This window comes from Mytilus galloprovincialis, chromosome 2 (genome assembly GCF_965363235.1).
Source record: "Mytilus galloprovincialis chromosome 2, xbMytGall1.hap1.1, whole genome shotgun sequence".
NCBI classification, from domain to species: domain Eukaryota; kingdom Metazoa; phylum Mollusca; class Bivalvia; order Mytilida; family Mytilidae; genus Mytilus; species Mytilus galloprovincialis.
Window position 1 is genome coordinate 105,704,111 of NC_134839.1, and position 26,766 is coordinate 105,730,876.

General features: G+C 31.1%; 2 protein-coding genes across 2 annotated transcripts in view; one reads left to right on the forward strand and one right to left on the reverse strand.

Moving 5' to 3' along the window:
* LOC143062592 (calcitonin gene-related peptide type 1 receptor-like) overlaps nt 1-4,650 on the forward strand; it is a 49,238-nt gene extending 44,588 nt beyond the window's left edge. The window contains exons 10-11 of the mRNA XM_076234256.1: nt 3,791-3,832; nt 4,179-4,650. Of these exons, the coding sequence (XP_076090371.1) occupies nt 3,791-3,832; nt 4,179-4,382 (246 nt within the window). The 3' untranslated portion in view covers nt 4,383-4,650. The remainder of the gene's footprint in view (nt 1-3,790; nt 3,833-4,178) is intronic.
* Nucleotides 4,651-6,434: 1,784 nt separating this feature from the next.
* On the reverse strand, nt 6,435-23,117 carry LOC143062489 (calcitonin gene-related peptide type 1 receptor-like). The gene is made up of 9 exons (XM_076234168.1): nt 23,035-23,117; nt 22,130-22,280; nt 20,575-20,725; nt 18,054-18,114; nt 15,765-15,831; nt 14,132-14,214; nt 11,831-11,966; nt 10,703-10,744; nt 6,435-6,704 (listed from the first exon to the last, which is right to left on the reverse strand). Exons 1-9 carry the CDS (start codon nt 23,112-23,114, stop codon nt 6,495-6,497), a joined length of 981 nt encoding a protein of 326 aa, XP_076090283.1. The 5' UTR covers nt 23,115-23,117; the 3' UTR covers nt 6,435-6,494.
* Between the last annotated feature and the right edge of the window lie 3,649 nt (nt 23,118-26,766).

The window sequence follows — 26,766 nt, forward strand, 5'->3', positions numbered from 1 at the left end:
TATTGTTGCATTTTGAAGAATTTGACAGCAAAATATTGAGGTACTGCCTAATGAGCGGGTGATACACTAGGAGAACAATAGTCAATCGGCAGTTACATGGACCCAGTGGTAGTTATAATATTAACGGTGGTAACAAGTAAACTGTACACGATGTCCATTGCGACAATAAATGTCAGTGTTGCTCGAAGCCAAAATATTGTTTGATCCATAACTTAATAAAACGTTGAAGAACTGATAAAACCAAATGATAACACAACAAAAATTGAAACCATACATAGACAAGGAACCAGAGCTATAAATGAGGGAGATACATTCCATAATTTAAACTGATTTACAAAATTTTAAAACAGAAAGTTTCGAGAAAACAATATCTGTATTTTCATCGCTACTGAGCTGTTCATACCCTCAGGGAGTAACAGTCAACCGATAGAGGTACATGTATCAAGCCGGTAGTTGTAATAACATTAACGACTCCAATTTTCGTGGCCAAATGCGCATTTTGAAAATTCATGTCTGATCAGTGCTGTTCAAAGCCGAAATTGTATAAGAGTATGTTTCAATACACTTCGTCAAATTCTGTAAATGGGGTATGTTTAAAATAATTATACATTTGTACCTATGAATTAACTATATTCCACTTACGAAATCCAATTTATGAAACATCAATTGAGACTATTTATCATTACAGCACGTTATAATATGTGATGAAGTTTATGCTTGCCTTAGATGGAAATGAAATTTTATCTTTTAGTTTAGTAATTTGTTTAGATATTTAGATCATTTTGTTTAAACTTCGATAACTTAAAGTTACCATACAATCAATATTTTCTTCGATTGCATAACATATTCTATTGAATTTGCGTAATATTTGAATCTCAATCCTGGTATCTATGATGCGTTTATATACTGTCTTTATCTTTTAGTTAACACAAATCATCAAGATTGTAATCCAAAATAACTTTTATTATATGAATACTAAAATATACGCGTTTATGTTCACATTTCACGAAATATATATGAACATAAGGTTTAAGTATTAAGACATTGAACTAGTAATCCATTCAGAAATACCATTGTTGCAACCAACAGAGAAGACGAATCAAGCATGACACATACTCATTACTTTTTTGTTACATGATATAAAATAGTAATAAATGCATCAACAGTGAGAATCTATTTTGCTTTGCATTCAAATGTGTTGCTCAAGCAAATAAGTTTAGAAAAACACTTTCAGCATTTAATTTAACAATATTAAAAAAAATTAAATCCTAAATTGAAACCAGTTTATCATGTAAATGACAGTTGTTATTGACATTCTTATTGACTATTACCTGATCCTACAGCTAAAAATCTAAGACAGTCTAAAAGGTATATAATGCGGAAGTACGAAATTATTAAGTGCTTATTTCATTTACTACCACTGAGTCGATATTGCTGCATTTTGACTGTTAGTTCACGAGAATCTTATCATCAGCCTAGTAGTCAGCACTTTGGTGTTGACATGAATATCAATTATATGGTCATTTTTATAAATTTACTGTTTTCAAAAGTATGAATTATTCAAAATACTAAGGATTTTCTTATCCCAGGCAAAGATTATCCTATCCCTATTTGGCACAACGTATTTGAATGTTGAGTCCTTAATGATCTGCAACTTTGTACTTGTTTGGCTTTCTTACCATTTTGGCCTGATTATGGATTCAATAAATTCTGGTTCAATATTAACATTATTTATAACATCTTGACAACTTTAATTGACAACATATTTGTTGAATTTGGAGGTTTGGTCTTCCAACAGACTATTGGAATCCCAATGGGTACCAAATGCGCTCCTCTACTTGCAGATTTGATTTTGTATTCCTTTAAAGTAGAATTTATCAAAGGGCTTGTACAGAAAGGAGAAAAGAAAATAGCCCAGTCTTTTAACTTCACCTTTCGGTATATTGATGATATTCTGTATAATAGTATATTCAGTGATCACTTACATTTAATATATCCAAGTGAACTTGAAATTAAAGATACTACCGACACAGATAAATCTACTTCATATTTAGACTTTTTCTCGAAATGACAACTGATGGTAGGTTAAATACCAAAATGTATGACAAACGCGATGATTTTAATTTTCCTATAGTCAACTTTCCATTTCTGTGTAGCAACATCCTAGCGGCACCAGCATATGGAGTATATGTGTCTCAATTGATACGTTACTCTAGAGCCAGCTCGAGGTACGTTGAATTTATTGAACGAGGAATACTGCTTTCTCAAAAGTTGCTGAGACAGGGCTATGAATCAATCAAATTAAGGTCATCACTCAAGAAATTTTGCGGTCGCCATCATGAGCTGATTGGCCATTATGACAAGAGTGTGTCAGAAATCATATCTGATATTCTTCCTCAGTCATAAAAACTTGCCATCATTACCGAACTGAACAAAGAAATAACACGACGGGTGCCGTATACGGTGCAGGAAATGCTTACTCTTCTGGAGTTCGTGTTGTTTCTTATTCATTATTTATAACTGCTGATGTAAATGTCTTTTGGTTTAATGAGTCTTTGTTTACTCCTTGGTCTTGACTGTTATTATCTACTTATCTAAAATTCCCAGGTTATAAATTAAATAAATACCAAGAGACAGTGGTAACCGTTCCAAGTTTTTTTTCAGATTCATAAATGATAATCTTTGTATTTAAGGAGAAGATATGGTTTCAGTTTGGGATTTTGTCTTGTTTTATTGCATTAGAATTTTATTCCATTAATTACAAAGTTGCAAAAAGTAGCCTTCTTTTATGAAAGTGTCATCAATAATAAGATATGAGGCCAGACTTAATTCAACAAAGATATTGTGCTTTCAGGCTCTCTAAGATCAAACCTGTTGTGTCCAAACACAATGTGAGGAAGGAACATTTTGTGTCATAAACATCAATTTCGAAATGTTAATGATAAACGTAGTGACAAAGAAATTTACCTACAGTGTCCAAATTATATCAACGGGTTCATTTCAATTAAAGTAGCATAAATTTGAAAGGCTTGAATAAGTTTATTACTTTTTTATTTTTAATAAGTTATTGCTCTCATTAAGCCAACTACCTAAAAAAAACCTGCAAAGTATCGTTTGACTAAAGTATGTGTTCCATTAGTACAATAAAAGTAATGCAAAATTGAATGAGGAGAATCAAAATCTAACGTATCTGTGTTCGACAGAAAATAAGTTTCTCTGCAGAAGTATCGACCAAAGGTTTCCATAATTTATGTCCTACGGGCAGATTTAATGTTATAGTAAAACTGACGGATATATAATTTAAGAACATAGATACCAAACCATTTCTAGTTAACGCAAGCCATCATTTGCTTTCTATTTTGTATGAATGATTATTATGAGGACATTTAAAAAACTTAAAATGAACACGTTTAGTTGACCAATTCCGTAACACAATAAATGACGCCACTTTTCATTTAGAATATCAAAAAACTTTTAAAGATTTTAATACTATAATTTCAGAAACTATTTCGTACAATTATTAATGCGATTTTTTTTTTTAGCCAAAAATGCAATTTAAATTTTTGCGATATTGAGATAAAATCCTATTCATTTTTTGTAAACAATTACAAAATGCGAGTTTGAATTATTTACGATTATACCCCTGTCGCAATAATTAAAGCATCGTAATAATTTCTGAATTAACAGTATACAATTTGCTCGTTACTACAATGTACCTTAATTTTTTTTTTGGATGAATCAATGCGAGAATAAAATCTTTCTTGCTTTTAATTTTTTCTCTCTTTGACAGGGATCCTTAGTGTCATTAATATTTTTCTACATGAATGCAGAAGTGAGTATTGTCACGTGATATAATTTTAGTATAATTTATTGTCATGTTTGAAAAAATGAAACTGCCTGATAAATTCCATTTCTTTAGGGAAAAGGCAAAGACGTTATAATTAATGAAATACATTGCATATTGGAAATATTTATGATCATGTCACATTTGCAAAGAACGAAGGATTCTATATTCGAAAAAGATTTAATTAAACTTTAAAGAAAAGTATATTGAACCTACTTTAATAGACAGTAGATTAAGATTGATATAGTAGTTACTTTATTCATTTTAAAAAATATCAGAGCTATATAATTTGACCTATATTATTGATATATTATATTTTAAAAATGTCTTTTAGGTGCACACAGCGTTAAAGTACCAGCTTCGTATTATCCATTTACAGTTTCCATATAAAACAAAGAAAAGTATCTCCCGGAACCAGTCAGCGACCCAAATGTCATCAATACGTCAGACAAGCCAAAGAAATGGATGTTATGATGGTCCTAAATTTGAGAAAACCGTTCATATAAATGGAGACGCCAAAGAATATGTGTTTTCATAATCTACCGGGTTAGAATTTCATCAGAAATTATCAGAAACATATAAAAATATGTTTATTTTACCAAAACAAATATTTCTATGTGCATTGAATAAGATATTGTTAATGGTGTAGAAAAAAAATGACAATCTTCTTTTAATACAAATTCCGTGATTACAAGTCCACACTTATATTTGTTCGTCCTTGATTATTATTCCCTCCGTCAAACCTAACATTAGACAGTAATAGCAACAGTAGTTACCCTCAGTCAAACCTAACTTTAGACAGTAATAGCAACAGTAGTTACCATCAGTCAAACCTAACATTAGACAGTAAAAGCAACAGTAGTTCCCTCAGTCAAACCTAACATTAGACAGTAATAGCAACAGTAGTTACCCTCAGTCAAACCTAACATTAGACAGTAATAGAAGCAGTAGTTACCCTCAGTCAAACCTAACATTAGACAGTAATAGCAACAGTAGTTACCCTCCGTCAAACCTAACATTAGACAGTAATAGAAGCAGTAGTTACCCTCAGTCAAACCTAACATTAGACAGTAATAGAAGCAGTAGTTACCCTCAGTCAAACCTAACATTAGACAGTAATAGAAACAGTAGTTACCCTCAGTCAAACCTAACATTAGACAGTAATAGAAGCAGTAGTTACCCTCAGTCAAACCTAACATTAGACAGTAATAGAAGCAGTAGTTACCCTCAATCAAACCTAACATTAGACAGTAATAGCAACAGTAGTTACCCTCAGTAAAACCTAACATTAGACAGTAATAGAAGCAGTAGTTACCATCAGTCAAACCTAACATTAGACAGTAATAGAAGCAGTAGTTACCATCAGTCAAACCTAACATTAGACAGTAATAGCAACAGTAGTTACCCTCAGTCAAACCTAACATTAGACAGTAATAGAAGCAGTAGTTACCATCAGTCAAACCTAACATTAGACAGTAATAGAAGCAGTAGTTACCATAGTCAAACCTAACATTAGACTGTAATAGCAACAGTAGTTACCATCAGTCAAACCTAACATTAGACAGTAATAGAAGCAGTAGTTACCATCAGTCAAACCTAACATTAGACAGTAATAGAAGCAGTAGTTACCATCAGTCAAACCTAACATTAGACAGTAATAGAAGCAGTAGTTACCCTCAGTCAAACCTAACATTAGACAGTAATAGCAACAGTAGTTACCATCCGTCAAACCTAACATTAGACAGTAATAGAAGCAGTAGTTACCCTCAGTCAAACCTAACATTAGACAGTAATAGCAACAGTAGTTACCCTCAGTCAAACCTAACATTAGACAGTAATAGCAACAGTAGTTACCCTCAGTCAAACCTAACATTAGACAGTAATAGAAGCAGTAGTTACCATCAGTCAAACCTAACATTAGACAGTAATAGCAATAGTAGTTACCCTCAGTCAAACCTAACATTAGACAGTAATAGCAACAGTAGTTACCATCAGTCAAACCTAACATTAGACAGTAATAGAAGCAGTAGTTACCCTCAGTCAAACCTAACATTAGACAGTAATAGCAACAGTAGTTACCCTCAGTCAAACCTAACATTAGACAGTAATAGCAACAGTAGTTACTGCTCTTTTTTAATCCTTTTTTTTTCTTTGTTCATTCGTTTGATGTGTTTGAGCTTTTGTTGTTGCTATACCATAAAATAGCTTTAATAAATGTTACCGTTTCTACAATGTCTTGTTTGATCAAATATGAATTTATATATTTTATAAGAGAATGAGCATCGATGTTCAATAGGTATTCTATTGACCGGTTTGTTATTATATACTACATATATAATTCATACCATTTTTTCACTAGTTTGGTTTAGTAATGTTAACCCTGGTTTAATTGGTGGTGTTTTTTTTCATTCATTCTACTGTTCTACATTGTCTAATATGTTTTACTTCTTCTTATTATGTTATATCTTCGTTTTCTACATAGCCTTAAAAATCGTGGTTGGTAAATAAACCTTGGATTAGATTTCATTAATCGTGACAATTTTTAGAATAAATCAAAAACAGTGATATGATTTATGTCTTAACAAACGGTTTAAAGGCATATAAAAAAAAAATGAGAATGACAATTGACAGTGCCTGAACAGTTGTTGTTTTACGCAAATACATATTCGTGTGTTTTGTCATCTATTTTGATAGCTTTCTTGGGTTGAAAAGCTTTGTTATATCCATTCATTTGAATGTTTGAACGAATATTTGTTAGTGATATGTGACTAGCAGAAAAATTGTTCACAAAGTCTCTTTGGTTTCCACGGGTACAGGGTAGTTCAGTGCCATGCCAACAATATTTCAATGATGAATGTACCTAAAGTAAAATAAAAAGTAACATATATTACACAGCAAGATAAAGTAGTCAGTCAGTCTCTTGGTTAAACATGTTTGCACCAAACGTCATTGAAAGTTGTCTATTATTTTCATGTCCCTTATGTTATTATGGTAAATTAAAAAAATAAGATTAGATTTATATGAAGATATTTCATGGAAGTCTACTGCACAGATAATGCTTAATATCGATGATCTATGTCCATTCTTGTTGATAACTTAATTTATCTTTTCATATCTAACTCTGTCTTGCAACAAACATTATTGCTAAAAGTGTTTTCCTTGGTTTATAAATGTTTATAATGTATATATTTTGTCTGATAATCAGTTGTGGTAAGGTTGTGTATTTTATTGATCCTATCGGTACTACGCTTTGATTCAGATAATTTACAAAAAGCTACGTATCAAACAGAAATAAGTTTAATACTGTTTGTAGTTCAAATAAAATTTAGAATATTCAGAGCATTAGCACATTTATCACAAATATTACAATAATTGTGTAATTTTCGGTTGACAATGTTTATTAAGTTATAGTTATTTTTTTTTTGTTTGTTTCTATCGAATGTTTTTTTTTCTCTCAGGACATATTAATTGTCATGCAAAATGTATTCATAATTAATTAACAAACAATTCGTTCATCAATATATAATATTACTTACAGTAGTTACTTTGTTTCAAATATAATCTAATACATCTGACATAAATATTTCATCAAAGAGATTTAGTTCATTCGATTATTCTCTACTATACATAAAAATAAAAGATATATATGCTGTGATTGCGAATGAGACAACTCTCAACAAGAGACCAAATGATATAGAGATTAACAGCTATAGGTCATCGTACGGCCTTTAATGCCATACTGCAGAGTCTGTTTTAAAGGGGCACTAGCTACGAGATATATAAAAAATTGAAGTAAATTTTTTTTTGTTCAATCAATAATGAAAGTGAAATAGTGAAATAATAATTCGCTTATTGCATCCAAAATGGTTCAATTTTGTCAAATTAAGCGAAGAAACATTGATAATTACTCATTCACTTGCAAGTGAATTAGTCGACCTCATTAAATCCGTATTCATGTGAACTTCAATTTAACCCCTTGCTAGAGATTGACAACGCATCCATTGTACGTGTACTGGTTATTTAAAGAAAAAGAATGTCAACAATGAAAGTGAAACTACGGTAAATCATTTGATTACTGATTCGATCCATATAAAATCACTCTTATACGGTTAAAAACAATGAGACACATATATTTTTAATCTATAAAATAAACTCAAACAGACCTAAAAAAAAATCCTATTGCACGTGTTGGTTTAATCTATTCATATCTTTATTTATGTTTACATCGCTTATATGGTCATCTGAGGTCAAATCGATAGTTAATTAGATGGCGTCTGGACTAAAATACACACGAAACGAACCTTCATATTATCTACCCGATGCTCTGTAAATTGTTTATTTTAGACTTTTGGTAGTTAGGATAAATGTTTTACATTATTATAAATCAAATATGAAAGTTTGAGTCAAATCGGTGACCATGAATTTGACAGCTAGTGCCCCTTTAAAAGGCCCCGAATACAAAAATGTTAAACAATTCAAACGAGAAAACTAACTACCAAATTAATGCACAAACAAAAGGAACGAAAATGAAATATGTAACACAGTGCTAAAAAAACGCCAACCTCTGAATTACAGATTCCTGACTGGGGACAGGCACATACATACAGATGTGGCGAGTTTTTACATGTTAGCGAGATCCCAACCATCTCCTTAACCTGGGACAGTAGTGTACCAGTACCACATAAGAATTAGTTGAAAAGGGCTTAACTCATCAGATGAATACAAGTTGAAGTACATATAACAAAAACACGTGACCTGACCGGGTACTTGTACATCCCAACAACAAAACGACACTTAGTTCAGATATGATTGAAATTAATTAAAGTAAAAATACATTGAACCAGTGTGCAACGTAATATGAAATTGTATGAAGAGTTTATTCGAGGTTACCAAGAAAATCATATGCATAAGAGATACAGAGTGCCTTGTGATTACAAAATCCATGTTTCGTCACATGAGGAAAACATCCTAGCGAGACAAAACCAGAACAACAAAACAGATGAACAAACTGACAACCTAAATTCTCTATAGAGCACGTGTGTCTTACCAAGTTATATGTGCATTTCATACATTGTGAACTAGTTCAAGATTTTGTGAACTAGTTCAAGATTTATGACAAAAGTCTTTGCTTTGTTAATCTTGTATTGTTCATAACTTTTTCAGTTGACATCCTTTCTCTAACTCTTTAGTGTTTGCCCAAAACACAAAAATAAAAACACAAAATAATCTAACTTTTTTTCAATCTTCAAGATTAAATGCCTCCCTCCCCCCCCCCAAAAAAATAATAATTAAATATTAGTAAATGTGTCACATAATTTTAAGAACTCCAATAGAGAGTCGACGTCTTATTATGGCAATGTTTATTTATTTGTAGATCGTGTCTTGTTGATCATTTGTGTTAAGTAAAGTATATTTCTTATACAGCTTTAATGTATTGGATTTTCTCAGTGTTGAAGTCTATTCGGTGACCTATGCTTACCCTTAATTAACTTATTTAAACTCTGGTGGATAGATGTATCATTGGCAATTATACTACATCTTCTTATATCAATATCTATAAATATTTTTAAAAGCATTGCATGTTTAGTCATTATATCTACCTCTCTGTACCTTTGTCAATTGCCGTTAGAAAATGGAGTATCTGACAACATGGGATTTTTTTCACGGTACGAGTATAGTTTTCTTGGTTAGCATATCTTTTTCGATAACAACATGGGAGGTAATGTCAATTTTGAATCAGTAAGTGGACAAGAAACGATAGGTTACATAATAAAAGGTTATACAGCGTTTTATTTTGCTTTACTAAATCTTTTATTCTCGAGTGTACCAGATGGTGGCTATCCAAAGGATTATTGTTCACACTGTTAACCAATCATATATTTTGAAATTAATATGTAAATGGATTTTATCTTTCTAAAAGTATAGTTTTACACAGAAGTTCTTTATTGTGCGTAGAAAAACTACAGCTCAAATACCAAGGTAATTAATGTATATATTTTGTCTGAAAATTTCCAGCTCAGGCCAAGATTAGCTAGGTTTACTTCCTCGTTTGTGTTCTTTTTCGGGAAAAGTGAAGATGTATGTATGGCATTTCACATCTATATAAATCCTAGATTTTTTTTCCTCTTCGTAAATATTGGCTTGGCTATTAATTTAGATAATTTTGGCAATGTTCTTCGCATTAGTGTTTTATGTGTTGAACGTTTCAGTCGTTTGTTCTTTATTGTTATCGTTGAATGGGACTCGAAATACATGTTTCCATGCATTCCAAACTCAACATAAAGGACTTTTTGTAGTTTATATCTAGTGATTATTATTATTTCCTGGTTGGATATTTTAAAACGATTTCGGCGAATTTGATTGTCACCCGTCTCTTACTATTGCTTTGCTCAAACGTAACGAGACAACATCATAGTTCTACCTTTTATATGACTTACGTGTCTGGCGTTTTAAATTTGATTACTATTTACACCATTGGGTCAATACCACTGCTGGTGGACGTTTCGTCCCCGAGGGTATCACCAGCCCAGTAGTCAGCACTTTGGTGTTGACAGGAATATCAATTATATGGTTATTTTTTAAATTTCCTGTTTCAAAACTTTGAATTTTTCGAAAAAATTAGGATTTTCTTATTTCAAGCATAGATTACCTAAGCCGTATTTGGCACAACTTTTTTTGAATTTGGGTCCTCAATGCTCTTCAACTTTGTACTTGTTTGGCTTTATAACTCTTTTAATCTGAGCGTCACTGATGAGTCTTATGTAGACGAAACGTGCGTCTGGCGTATTAAATAATAATCCTGGTACCTTTGATAACTATTGACTAACATACATTGGTAATTTAAAAAGAAATTGTTACCTCTGAATTCATATAACAAAAGACCAGCGATACTATTGTTCCCTGAAACAAAGAATATGATATTTGAATGGATTGTTTCTATACATTGGGAAACTGAATATAATACATTTTACTGTTTTCTAATCAGTTCTTTGTTATGAAGACCATTGGATTAACAGTTGAAGTTGCAGTACTTTCAGTGAGGAATAGGTAACCAGTTTTATTAATTATTGAGGTATCAGAAAATAAAATGATACATAGATGAGATTACGCCTTTCAATTATTAACATCTTTTCCAAATCATTTGTTCTTCAATCCATATTCTCTGTTCTAAGTATCAAGTATATAATAATCTACAAGTTAAATGTACACTTATGATTTCTTTTCTGTCATTTTACCGTCAGCACGTTCTGAAGGAAAATTAGGTTTACTGTCTAGTCTCATTTAAAATTAAACTCCTCAAATTTATCTAATTTTTATTTTCATTTAACTATGTTAAGTAATGCTGCTAATTTAACAGTCTTTCGTTTCTTTTCATCGTGAACAGCACTGAAAAATTTGAAAAAGAGTCACCAACATTGTTAAAGCCTGGAAAAGGAGGGTCTTCTGTATTTTCAAGCAGTCGTTAATCGTGTTGTTCTTTAAAGTTATATAAAAACAAGTACCAAGTTTGTTTTTTTTTTCTTAACAAAAATGATGTCTTTAAATGGTATGTAAAGTAATATTAAATTACCATAACTTCGCAGGGTTAATGACATTCGTGGTTGCTTATCAGTAGAAGTACGAGGATACCATGATATCTTTCAAGCAATTTTATACGTGAAAGGGTCAAACCTACCACAAACATCGCCCGATCGGCACAAAAAAAAAGGAATTTAATCGAAAGTAATGACAATCTTGTCGAAAGGAAGTCTAGACAGAGTACAAAACTAAAGTTTATTTTGCCATAACTGTTGAGAAATCTTTACTGATAAATTACAGTCTAGCAAATTCAAAGAGTGTTTTCAATCCGTCAATTATATTTTTTTTATTATTTACTATTTATACATTTTATTTCTGATAAGTGTTAAAATTCGTATACATTAAAATTAAGATATCTTAGTTGAGAAACATTACATACATCTTTAGTCTAGTTGACATTTAATTTACCTGAGAATCAATAATGAATTTTGAAATTACTTCATACGGAAATCTGTATGCTGTTTCCTCTGGAGGTCGGTAGATAATAAAGAAAAGCTGAATACCAAATAATGGTACCAGTAAGAATGTTGCTTTGATCCCACGTCTGAAATGAATTTGAAATTATTAAAATCGATCACGCAGTCAATCATACCTAAACAATCAAAATAGCAAAATAGCAAAAATTACCGATTCAGTACAGAAATTTCTGTATCAAATGATTCAAATCAACAGCTCTAATACACCAAACGAAAGGAAACTCCTTGTATATTTGATATTTTCCTACTGACAAACCTTAAAAGATCAGAATAAAAACAGCTGCTAACAAGATGTCATAAATATAACAAGTATTTCTTATATTTTTTTTTACGAAAGATAAATATTTGTTGTTTCACAGTCGGTCAATTTTCAGAGTTAGAAATTTTACATGACCGATGGCTCACGAATCGGCTAATTATCAGATATTACATAACAGAATATTTTATTAGAGTAACAAAATTAGTGTCTTATGTGGAATAGGATTTTATTACCATTCTTCAGATGGCCCCCGTTTTTGGTGGAGTTTGTGTTGATCAGGTTTTTGTTTTTTCTAGTTTTTTTTCCAGTTTTCCATGTTGTGGTTGGTGGACTGTTGTTAGTATTTTGATATTTTTTTGTCATGGCATTGTCATTTTGTTTTTGACTTCTAGTTTGAATATTCCATTTGTATCTTCCGCCTTTCATTTAGATGACTTCGAATAAATTACGACGCAATATTAGGTAATTATTAAGTCTTTCCACTTTTCTGTGGAAAGACTTATTGTATTTCTTCTGATTATTATTTTTTTTCCCGCCAACTTCTGAAATTTTTTTTTCGCAATATGTCGCTTATATATTTCTTGTATTGTATCGTATAGTTTATGCGCTTTTAAATTTCAACCTGCAAAGCCGAACCATTTTCTTTGTAAGAGTTATCTCCCTATTCACTGTTTATCAAGTGAGTGCATCTCCTTTGTAACAAAAAGAGATATCGACAAATTTCTTTTTCTAACTTGTTCATTACATCCTCAGGAATATTGGCTTATTTGGATCAAAGCGATTCGATGAAATTTTATAGGGGTTATCTACCTTTACAAAATAAATTTGTCGGTATGTTTTTTTAACTCATAAACAGTTAACCGTATTACCCTGGAATGTTTTTATTTGAAATCCCTAGGTCCTAACTTAGAAAATGAGGTCAAGGTCAAAGGTCAAGGTCAAGTTCTCAATTGTGACTTTTGCTTGTTTTTGCATTTTCTCAGACACTTTGAAAGATACATATAAAAGACCAAGTGCAAAATGTTTGCGCTATTGTAATGAAGATATGCTACATTAAGTCTGATACAATTTAATGGCATCTTATAGGAGTTGGTGCCCTGAAATGTCTTGATATGAGGTTATTTGATAATAACTTCAACTAAGTTCATTATAAAGGCATTTGACCTTGTACAAAAGTTAAAGGTGACAAATGACCTTGAAAAATGACTACCAGAAGTCACCTTGAGAAAAGCGGAAGTAGCCTTTTTTGCAATTTTTTCATATAAAAGAACTCAGAATCCATATATTTTGTCATATAGATACATAAACTGATTACTGAAGACTAAAAAATTAGTTCCAACAAACCGGAAGTGGCCAATTATCTCCCATTCTACATACAAAAGTATATAGAAACTATATATTTTTGGAATCAGTGTGAAAGAAGCCATCATATGAGACTGGAAGTGACATTTATTTCACCGGAAGGAGCATATTAACTCCCTTATATCACTCAAAAATATGATTAAACCATTATTTATCGCATCAGTATGAAGAAACTATCTTCTTATAAAAATTTCTTCTATGTGGAAAGACTTTCAATTGTTCTCTGAACAATTGGTTTTTAATTTTACTTGTAATTCTTTAAACAAACATAAGAAGATGAAAATTAGAAAGAAATATTTGTCAGACAAAAGATATTAGATCATGTCGATTAAGATCATGTAAAATTAAGAATAACGTTATTAATATTCTTAATTTTACATGATCATAATTTGTCTGTCTGACAAATAATTTTTCTAATTATTCATTCTTGACATTCTTTAAAAATAAGAGGCAATTGGGAATCTGGCATTAGCTATAATATTCAACAGTTGTTATCCATTTGTTTAATGTGTTTGAGCTTTCGATTTTGCCATTTGATTAGGGACTTTCCTTTATGAATTTATCCTCGAAGTTCAGTATTTTTGTGATTCAACTTTTTCTATATATGTATACCTAAAATTGCTGGGTTCATTTGGATGATTCTGTAACCCCGTTAAGAGAATCTTGAGAATACTACACAGAAATACCACGTTCATCTGAAAAATAATATTAAAATTGAAATAAAATTGAGAATGTAAATGGGAAATGTGTCAAGGAGACATCAACCCGACCATAAAACAGACAAAAGCAGAAAGAATTATTCAGGTAAATGAAATTACCAATTTTGCAATAAAACTATAGTTCTGAATATAAATGAAAGATCATAAACTTTTAATAATGTTAAATTATAGATGCAGCTGTCCCGAGGGATATTTTTATTTTTGTCTGGGAGTATTAGATATTATTAATGTTTATATATACTAGTTAATGGGCCAAGAATGGACTTATGGACTTTTATTCTTTTTCGTGGATTATTCTTACTAATTTTTTCCACGTTTTCTTCTAGCTTACTTATCCCAAGAGTATAGCAATTAAACTATCACAAAACTGTGAGATTATTTCACAACACTCTTGTCAATTTATGATACAATTTCAATGTTCTGAATAGCTTTCTCTATATTCCCAAAAGAATTACTGAAAACGTAACTGTGATATACTACATAGTAGACAAAGTTAAAGTTAAAATTTCATCTGTAAGGACAAATATAACATATTTTGGGTGACATTAATGGGTGTTGGTTAACAAAATAATCACCAGGCTCTGTTTTATTCGCGTAGAAGTTCCAAATTAGTTTACTAAATATTTATTCTCATATGTGACGGATGTTTGAATATGTCATCTGAAATTTGATTAAATAATCTCTTATAGATACTGGAAAAGAGGCAGCATAAAATTTGTTTACTTCTTATTGACAAGTAATTGTACATCCCAAAATGAAGGTAAATACATACAGATAAGTCAATTCAGGGGTTCTAATATGATTTCACCGCATGTCCTATTATATTCAATATTCAATAGAAAAAAAAATTAAATTGAGAAATACGAATCATGCTAGAAGATATATTGATCAACCAAACTCCATCAAGGTCACAACATTTGTTAAGAAAACCGCTTTGTCGAAACGGGGTTCTATTTTAAAACACCGACCACCGTTTTTTCAAAACATTAAGAGTTAAAAAAAAAACAAAAAAAAACTTAAAGATATAATTTGTCTCCACATCAGATGAATATGTACTTTAGTTACACTCAAGGGAACTTTGGATCATTTCTTAAAATTTAAAATGGTTCAGATTTCCTTAAAGGAAGACATATCGTACATACAATTATCCCATACATATTATTATAATGTAGTATTAAGTTTCTCGTCGGCGTCTGACTGGCATTGGTTAATAGAAACAAATGTTCCAACAATATCTGCCAACACTGTTTTATATTATATAGGGACTCTCCATAATTAACTAGCAAAGATTCAAAATATGATATTTGAAGTATTAGTCAAACAAGAAACTACATTTTTTTTTATCTCTATCGTTCATGGAATCGACAGCATAGTGATCACATATGAAACACGATGCTTTTACGAAAAATTGAATGATTATTTTGTTGCTAGAATAACGACGAAATGGTGACAAAGGTTCAAATAATCGTGCAACATGTGCATTTTAAATGTTATTGATTATCATAGACACATTTAAATATGCTTACCAATATGCAAAGTAGGTTGGGGATGTAAATAATCCACTCATAAATCCCAATATTTTTTACCCAACATCTAAAACATATAAAATAAAAGCGAAACATTTGTAAAAATATTAATTAATGAGGTTTTTTATTTTACTTGATTTCTGTATGATCAAAGAAGTTAGTTTATAAATTTTTGCAAAAGCAATCAAATATATCATCAACTCAAATCAAAGCAACATAAAACAAAAACAAACACAAACACAAAAACAAACACAAAAAACAAAACAAAACAAAAAAACATGAGATATAATTCCAGTGTGTGCACATAACATGGTGCTGGAATTATCTTGTTAATATGATTATTACAGGAAAATTGCTCCAACTGAGTTATGATGAACAACGACACTTCATCAGTCTAAACTCAGTTTTTCGAAAAACCTAGGATTTTCTTATCCCAGGCATAGATTACCTTAGCCGTATTTTGCACAACGTTTTGGAATTCTAGATCCTCAATGCTTTTCAACTTTGTAATTGTTTGGCTTTATAAATATTTTGATATGAGCGTCACTGATGAGTCTTGTGTAGACGAAACGCGCGTCTGGCGTACTAAATTTTAAACCTGGTACCTTTGATAACTAATTAGATCTTTATATATCATAAAAGTCGTCTAATCTGTTATTAAACCCATTTATCCTAATCCAGTTGGGACATTCAAACTGAGTGTGAATTCGTATAGCGGGCGCTGAATGCGAAGAAAGTGGCGCTTACGTTATCAACGCAACATGTCACGCTCCTTTTGGGATGTGATGTCCTCGGTTTGTTTGTTTGTTATCTTGATTTGTCTTTTTAATATATGAATGAGATTTGAACATTGATAAATTACTGTTGCTTATATCTACATCCTCGTTGATGGTTCCCAATCCTACCACATATACCAATTACTGTTGCTTATATCTACATCCTCGTTGATGGTTCCCAATCCTACCACATATACCAATTTTATAATTCATCGGGTAACATCGTAGTACAAGGTTAGGAAAGCAAACACATATAATTGGTTACCGCAAAAGAGAAAAAACTGAACTATCGAAGGTCGAACATTTTTGTTTAGGGGGTCAGCTGAATCACGCTTCCAAGTGCAGGATTTTTTAGCTGTGTTCAAGACCAATTGGTGGAATTCGGGGGTTTTCTGTCATTTGGTAGAGTTGTCTTTTTGACACATTCCTCTTTTCCAACGGCAATTTTATTACTTGAAGAGGTTTCACCTTTTCCGTTGGCACTTTGATATAATTTTAGGATATGGAAACTCACAAACAAAACATTTAACTTGAATCATGCCAATCACACAACACAGGATACGGAACTAATAGTCAACCAGCAGAGGTTTGGACATTGAAACTTCCGGATAACTCAGTATATGTCATCGAAGCTCTACGATTTTTCAATAACATTAAAAATTCAAAGAAGTTGACATTAATCAACGGAATAAAAGTAAGCATGCATCGTTTTCTCTCCAGAAAACATAACGCTACAGTCATTGTATATGGGTTTTTTTTATCAATTGTTGCAATTGTTACTGTTATTTTTGTTTTTTGTATTTGAGATAGTCGTTAATAAAATGCCTTATATATATAATGGGAGGAACTTAACATCGGTTTACGTTCATGTACTTGTTTCTCGTCAATAATATCGCCAGCGGTTGTCGATTATTCCTTAATTTTTTATGCATAATTGTTATATTTTTATAAAAAAAACGTAAAATAACAAAAACACTGAACTCCAAGAAAAACTCAAAATTGCAAAATTGCAAAATCTAAAGCTCAAACGCATCTAACGAACTGAAACAACTGTCATATTCCTGACATGGTACAGGCATTTGCTTATGTAATAATGGTGGCATAATCCTGGTTTATAGCTAGCTAAACCTCTCACTTGTATGCCAGTAGAATTTAAATATATTGACAACAATGAGTGAGAAAAACTAACAGGCATAAGTAAAAATGACAAATGTAAGGGTACAGCAGTCGGCATGGTGTTTTAATCTTAGTCACTATAAAACAATCAAATATGTGAACAAAGAAACACAAAATCCCAAATAGACAAAGCACATAATCCAAAATGAAAGACAAGAATACAAATATTGACTATAGCACAATGACGGGATGCATTAGTACCAAGTCACACCAAAATGATAATACCACAAATGGACTATGGGCGATTAATATCATATACTTCTTTGAAATCTCCTTACACATAAATTGACCAGAATATAAATAACGTCATACCGATATAAACATTATATGTACATACTCGTTATCTGCTATTTGTAATCTTATGATCAGGTAAATTATAACAGGTGTCAATGCCCCGCCTGAAATTATGAATTTTGAATGACATTGAATATAAATAATATTATAGTAACAAATCGGAATTATGACTATTTTTTTCCTGCAATAAACATGCGTGAACATTTCGTTTTTCAAACGTTAAATTATGTAGGAATAATTGTGCAACATATTAACATGACAAATATGTATGGATTTTAATGAGTGAAATGTTACAATTTATATTATTTGCTTCATAGTTTTATTGAGATAAGTTCCACCGGGATAGACAACACTGCATTATGGTTGTATTTGCTTTCCCTTTTAATATATGGTCTTTATTGACCAATAGTCAATAGTATTTAGCCTTTTAAGAATTGTGTGTTTCCATTCCATGTTCAATTGATGTTTCCAAACTAGCTATTTTTTTACATCATTTTTGTTTGCTAATACCATGATATCAAGTTTGCAAAAAAAACACCGTTCTAATGATCATGTATCCTGGTGTTGATTCAATGCTAAATATATGGCAATTTTATAAAAAAAAAAAAAACACAAAATAAACCAATCCGTAGCATTTCCCCCTTGTACTCTCATATTTTCCAATACGGTGCTTGATCAATTGAGGATTATTGCATGCAGTGCTAGTAATGATTTCCTTAAAACAAGTTTATAAATCTAAATATTGGTGTATACAAATATAAATATGGACCAATTCAAGTACACATTCTAGGGTGCGCTAAACCTCAGTGACTCAGCACAAGGTTTTTTGAGGGATTTAAAGGTTGTTTATGACTTTATAACACATCATATTAAACAAGTGAGTAATCTATGATTAAAAGTTTGAAACAAACATCTCTATATTAAAGTCTGTGAATTTTCTACAAAAATCTTGGTTTATTTGCCACAGAATCCTCTTTTTCTATTAAATGCAATGAAACAATGAATAACAAAGCTTTATACGAAGTTTCAACTTGGTATATGTTCAAACTGGACCATTTATATTATTTATCATCTTTGTTTGTTTGATACCAATGCTGTTTTAAACATTTCGTATTTCACATGGCTACAGAAGGAGTCATACACCTTAATAATGGAAAAGAGCCGACATTAAAATAATTTATTAGATCAAATGCAACCTCATTTGATTCCAGAAAAAAGAAGAATTGCACGTCATTCCAAAGTGTAATAAACCTTATCATTTCTGTTATAATTTCTGTTCGAATATTGAATGCAGACATTTTATTGAACTTATAAATATCGATTGTTCTTTAAGGCATATACTAATTATTGGAATATGAATAATAGATGATAATGTTTTTTCATTAATAACAATTAGACTACTTTTTGCATGGTATATTATTTAAATATTTTGTTTTCTTTAAAGACATGAATTTGTGTGCGGTATACGGAATGAATTTGAAAGAAATTATAAAAGTTGTACAGGTACTGTCGTTAACAGGTTTAATGGTCAATATATAAGCTAATTGCACGAATTTTTACTTAACGAGGACTTGGTAGTGACCACACGAACACACGCAATATATATATAGGTAGACGTTAATTTTGTTCTTCCCAAAATATTTCTATTCAAATTTTCATATAGTATGTATCAATATTATTTGAATGTGTTGTATTTATTTTGTAAAATATTTTCATACAGAATGTGACACTGTTCAAGATTCTGTCATGGAGTGTATCTTGTATTGTTCTGATGGACTTTATTATTGTAGCTTAATTCACTTTTAAGCCAGATACATATTGTATTAACGAAATAATATTTGAGATAGTCACTGCGCCATTCATTATCCATCCATACTTGTGTTTGTTCCATTGTATTTAGAAAGCAAAGGCTAATGTTGAAGTGTACATAATTGCATGTGCTCAACTATGTACACATATGTTAAAAAAAAGATTGAGCTAATTAGCACATAAATACTTTATGTTTGGTTAAACAAAGAACTTTTAAACATAAAACCCAATCGCAAAGTTTTATTGAAAATCGTTGTTAAAAAATTTATAAGACATTTAAAACATTCGAATGTCAATTTATCAGGATTTCAAAGGTACCTTAATTATAGATAGCAAAAAAACTAGAACAGGACTCTTTGTAGATAAATATATATTTGCATGTTTGCTTTCTGGATTACAGCAGAACAATGTCGATGAAGCTGACTATACGATCTAAATACCAAGGTGTTATAGTGCAAGTTCTTTATTATAAACTCTCAGACACATATAGTGTTACAAGAGGAATTTAGTACATATATTCAAATGTAAATGTCAGCTACAGTATACAAATGCGTGTCATTAAAACAATTATGAGCAATATATAAGACTTTACCAGCCAGACTAAACGACTTGAATTGTTACCATCGTCGTAAAGGACAAATATCTTTTAGTGAAAAACGGGTGTATACTTTCAGAAATAAAAGAGTACGAAATGTTCACTAAGGTCTTTTAAATTATTAGATAAAACAAAGTATAAGCTAACAGTTATTACTCACCCCAGCCAACGATGTAATACCAAGCGAGATTTGTTGGTACTTTAAAAGCATGTAACACCAGTTTGTGTAAGTAATACCCTTCACAAAACATCCAGAAATAGTTACTTGAAATAGCATATCTGTTAAATGTGTATAAAACACGACAAATTATCTGTAAAAATATGAAGATTATTTTTTCTCAAAAATTTCGTGCAACACATGCTTTCGGATTAACCGCCAACAAGTACAGGTTAACGTTTATGGACAATTTTGCGCATGTCCTAAGTCAAGAGCCTCTGGCCTTTGTTAGTCTTGTAAGATTTTTAATTTTAGTTTCTTGTGTATAATTCGGAGTTTAGTATGACGTCCATTATTAATGAACTAGTACACATATTTGTTTGGTGGCCAGCTGAAGGACACCTCAGTCCAAATGCGGGAGTTTCTCGCTACATAGAAGACTCATTGGTGGCCTCCGGCTGTTGTCTGGTCTTTGGTCGGGTCGTTGTCGCTTTGACACATTCCTCATTTCCATTCTCAATTTTATTCTAAAGCCAAAAAATTAAATAGTGGAGAGCATTTAAATTCAAAGGGTCTAAATACAACGACCAACACCGTCTATTGCCACTTTTGTCGCAATTAAAGCATACATAAGCTGTATTTGGTAAAACCATTCGGAATGTATGGTCCTCAATGCTCTTTAACTTCTCAATTTATTTTGTCTTTTTATATTTTTTAATCGAGCGTCACTGAGACTTTTGAAGACAAAGCACGCGTATCGCTACAAAATTTAAATTCGTGTATCTATGATGCGTTTATTTAATACAATAATCATGATTTCGAAATTAAACGCATATTTTAATTTAACTTTATTGAAATATAAAACCGTAGAACATGTATGAACGCAAAAGCATTGTTTCAAAACATAAAATTTATTTGCACAAGGATTAAAAGAGCGACTATGATTCACAATTAGCACAGTTGCGGTATGAATAATTTTAAATATTCAATATCGAAGCATTGGCTACTGTGTTGGTCTCCTCAGTGACTGAACGTCCAGAACCATTTGAGCGTATGATATGATTTCCATGCAAAGACCACCTGATACGTGTTTAACCTTCTCTAAGTACAATCAAGGTCATGTATTCGGAAAGCCGAAAATATAAAAGTTGAATAGCTAATATTCAAACTGTTTTTCAAGTGCTCTCATACTTAAATAAGAAAAGGAAAATGACATGGGCAACCTTTTTATTTGAACGTATTATTTATTTTACCAATTGTAATGTAACACTTAAAAATGCAAAACAAATAACTAATTTATTTTACCATATACATCTATGATACTAATTGTGCCAGTCAGAAAATCTTAGACATTTCCGTTTGTGGTTGTCACATATATTAACAAATTAAACGTATCTATTGGTTATTAAATATAATTTTTTTTTCACTTTCGTTGATGTCTTCAAGTAAGTCGGCTAATAACAATTAGACAGGCATTTATTGTATTGCAACCTGTACTTAATTGCGAATAAAAACCTAGTTTATCATTGATATAAATTAATTTAAACTAATAAATTACTGTATTCTGCTGCATTCTAGTCTTTGATGGTGGATTGTCCAGACGATCGTTGTATATAAATATGTCCCAGATCAATGTTGTTACACAAGTCAGGATGAAAGATAAAAATAAACAAAGATGAAGACGAATTCTATTCTGAGTTCTCAACTGTCTGTAATATAAACAGAATAATAGTATAACAGGTGTAAAACTTTTAACCCACAGTCGATACACATGGATTTAACCTGTGTCTGGATATGTTAGTCAATGCATAAGTCTCATTATGACGTTGGCAGGTTGTTCTGAATCTTTGCATGTATCTTAATACATCTGTACTGAAGTGGTTTAATGTGAATGACCATTCAATCCGATTTAATTATCAATAAACTGTAGTTTTCTTTACACTAGTATTGTACCTACTACAATCACAGATCATATTCAATCTATTTTGTTAATATCTATATGATGTGAAAATAACGCCAATGATACAAAAACCTATCGACACATTTTTTTAATTAAAACCCATTTAGAAGTCATCATTAAAACAACAATGTCTCTCAGATCAAATATCATGTCACTATAGTAACATTGTCATTTTTTAATACATTGAACACTGGCGTTGGATTTCCCCATTGTTTCCTGAATGTTAGAGATCCAAACCTTAGACATACAAATGTGAGACATGCTGGTATGAAAAAAAGTTAAATCACAAAAACACTGAACTCCGAGGAAATGCAAAACGGAGAGTCCCTAATCAAATGGTCAAATCAAAAGCTCAAACGCATCTAACGAATGGACAACAACTGTCATATTCGTGACTTGGTACAGGCATTTTCTTATGTAGGAAATGGTGGATAAAGAGTAGAATAAAACTGATGCTAAATGATAGTTTTCCCGAATGTTTCATGTACATAAAAGATACAAACCTTAGACATATAAATGTAAGAGATGCTGGTATAAGTAGAATCAAACTGATGCTACAGCAAATAACTCCTACATACACCATAGTCTTGTAGATCTAGAATAAAACAAAAAGGTTATAAACGTTTGTTTTTATATATTCTAGTTTACAAATTCACTTCACTTTGTTTTAACCACCAAGTTCGACTGGGGAATAGAAATATTATCACTTTGGTTTTCTTCACACCAGCAGTAAAGGGGGCATCCGTTCTGCTTTGGGGCTGTACAAGTACGCAGTCATGTCTGGTCGGGATGGGGACGTTACAAATGATGCCTCATGTAAAGAGTGTGGAAGCTCTTTGAACGTGTAATAACCATTGCGCAACTCAAGGCAAAATTTCTGTTTCCATACAAAACAATGGAACGTCCATATACGTTCTAAGCATGCATGAAATACTTGCCACTGAACGTTTATCAACCAACAATAAATCAATCACTTCCTTTTTCTATGGAATGTTTTCACTTTAGCCTAAGTTACAAAATTTCTATTCCTTATGTTGTTTCCCTTTCTTAATTTTGGTGTTTCGACAAGAACTGTTGTGCATTTTATTGTGTGAATCATTAGTTGTAATTCAATGATTTTGTTATGCATGCTTTTAATTTGTAAAAAAAAATAAAAATAAACACGTCGATTATTGCTTGTATAACCTCTTTCTTTTCTTATCCAAAATTGTATAATTCTAAAACGCCTCATTTACGTTCATTTTTTAAAATTTTGTTTATATCATAACAAGAAAGAGAAATGAGAAGGACGACCATTCTTTTATAATCTTTACCAAGGAAATGAGGGGTTCATTAATTTAAATTTCCCCAAGTCATAATTTCACTCTTTAAAACTTAAAAGAATATATTTTGAAAAGTAAAATATGAAGTAAAACATCTAATGAAAAGCAAGGAATAAAAAGATACATAAATAAAGGCAACAGTAGCATTCCGCTGTTCGAACGTCATAAATCGATTGAGAGAAAACAAATCAGGGACACAAACTAAAATCAAGGAAAACACATAAGAATATAAAACGATACGTGCTTTTGTTGCTGTTTTGATCTTTGTTGGATGTAGTATCAATTAACTAAACACTAGATTGGATTTAAATAATTCATACCAATACATACACAAGATTTTATAAATATACAGTATGTCAAGTATCAAACTCGCAAAAAATATTGACAATCCAAACAATATGCTATCAATAATCTGTTTCATTTAGACATATTTTAGATAGATACGTAGGATTTAATTTAAAATTCCATTTTAGTAATATATAGTTATCAAAGATATCAGGCTAAGATATTCTCGAATGTTGTCAATATGAAATACCCTAAGATTAAGACATGGCGTATAGTCCGTCCATTCCCTGTTAGAAACTGGATCCCTCCACCATGTGCCATTCTTTGTACATTTCTTCGTGCCGTAATCTGAAACAATCAACGTTTTTATTAAATTTCGGTTTTAAATCTTTTATAGAAATATTGTAAATAAAGGCAACAGTAGTATACCGCTGTTCAAAACTCATAAATCCATGGACAAAAAACAAAATCGGGGTGACAAACTAAAGCTGAGGGAAACGCATTAAATATAAGAGGAGAACAACGACACAACATTAAAATGTAACACACACACACACAGAAACGGACTAAGCATTAGACAAAATCATATGAGAATAACAAATATAACATCAAAACCAAATACATGAATTTGGGATAGATAAGTACCGTGACACGTCTTATAGTAATGTGAATTCACACTGAAAAATAAGAGAAAACAAACGACACAACGGAAATACAACGTTAAAATGTAACACACACAGAAACGAACTTAGATATAACAATGGCCATATTCCTGACTTGGTACAGGACATTTGTAAAGGCAAAAATGGTGGGTTGAACCTGGTTTTGTGGCATGTCAAACCTCCCTCTTTTATGGCCATGTGAAATATAACATTAAAATTACAACACAACATTACAGGACTACAATAAAAATAAATAGGAGAACACAATTGACAAAGAAACACACGAAAAATAGCTAACAAAAGGCAACAAGTTTAAAATTTTTAATACGCCAGAAGTGCATTTTGTCCACACAAGACTTACTAGTGACGCCCAGATACAAAAGTAACACTAATATAGTTAGGAATATGGTTAAGAATATGTTTAAACAAATATGAACAGGAAAACACATTAAAAATATCTTTAGCTATGTTATAGTTCTATTGTATATACACCTTTTATACCGTTATATATGTCTATATATACAAATGTATATTACATTTTTTTTTAAAGAAACAGCAAAAAGCTATACTTAAATTGTTCAATACAACCCTTAGCATGAACACTGAAGAAAAACAAGTTTCAGGCAAACTATCTAAAGATTCTTTATCTTCTGTCGTTAAAGTGAAGGACATGAGCTTTCTTTGAGGGTGGACAGTTAAGTCTTTTATTCGGGTTTTTTTTTATACATTACTCTGATTTTATGGATGGTGAGTGTACATTGTACAGTTCGTTTTTTGATAAAGATGACACTTGAATTCTTAAGTTAGGACTATTGAATTATGTGGAATACTGTATCTTTCTGGTAATTCGCAAGAATAGAGACAAAATCCTGTTAAGACTGATAGACAAAGAAAGTTAGTCGTCAAAATAATAAAAAGAAGGAGAATTTTCCCAAACATCTTTTTCCTTAAGTTCTCATTGATAACACGTCATATGGCGCTGTCGTTTAAGATGATATCTAAAGAAAATATATTATACAAAACAAAAGTGAGCTACCTATCTGTAAATACTTAAATATAACAAACGGAGCAATAATAACTGAAGTTCTTCTCTCATGCATCTCTCTCTTCCTACAAAAACTTTTTATTATTTTTTTCTTTCTTTATTTATGATGTTAAAAATATGGTGGTCTACTTGGCCTTCATGTTTTATGAGGTTTCTTATTCTGATAGATGTGAGACTTATACACAAACAAAAATGATTGTTTAATTCAGTGCACACTGTCTTCAGTATAAACCAACCAAGTAAAAGTCTTAACACAATCTTTAACGATTTCACCTTGCATCTTTCAATTCCAATCTTACCAAATATAAAAAAGAATATAAATCCAGTTTTCACAAATCATACCGAGTATGAATCAAATCTTGCCATTCGTAACGAGTATGAATCAAAACCAAGTGGTTCATTACTTACAAAGTATGAAACCAATCTTACAAAATATGAAACCATCCATCATAAATTTTACCAAGTATGAAACAGACCATTATCAATCTTACCAAGAATGAAACCAACCTTCATCAATCATACCAAGTATAGTTTAGTTTAAACATATGTTATTGTTCAAAATGACAAAAGGATCAGACACAAGTTTTACAACTTAGTAACGTCTTCTAACAAGTATGAAGCCAACCATCATCAATCTTACCAAGTATGAAACTAATCTGAACAAGTATAAAACTAATTATTATCAATCTTACCTAGAACAAAACCAATCAAATGCCGTCTTGTTTTCTCACTTGTATGACAGCCTCATCAAATTCCATTATATTGACAACGATGTTTGAACAAAACAAACAGACATAAAAAGTAAAATGTCAAAAATAGGGGTACATTATATTTAATATGTATATATATAAAGTAAGATATGTGTACCTTTGCAACGTCAGACTTAAGTAGACAGTAAAATCATCTTATATCATCAACTGT

Excerpts from the sequence above, each read along its gene's own strand:
- LOC143062489 (XM_076234168.1), bottom strand. The coding sequence starts at position 23,114 with ATGGTGTATGTAGGAGTTATTTGCTGTAGCATCAGTTTGATTCTACTT. Across the intron at positions 15,832-18,053 it reads TTACAAATAGCAGATAACGA|ATGTTGGGTAAAAAATATTG; the intron begins GTATGTACATAT and ends TATATGTTTTAG. Across the intron at positions 10,745-11,830 it reads AATTCATTATTGATTCTCAG|GGAACAATAGTATCGCTGGT; the intron begins GTAAATTAAATG and ends TCTTTGTTTCAG.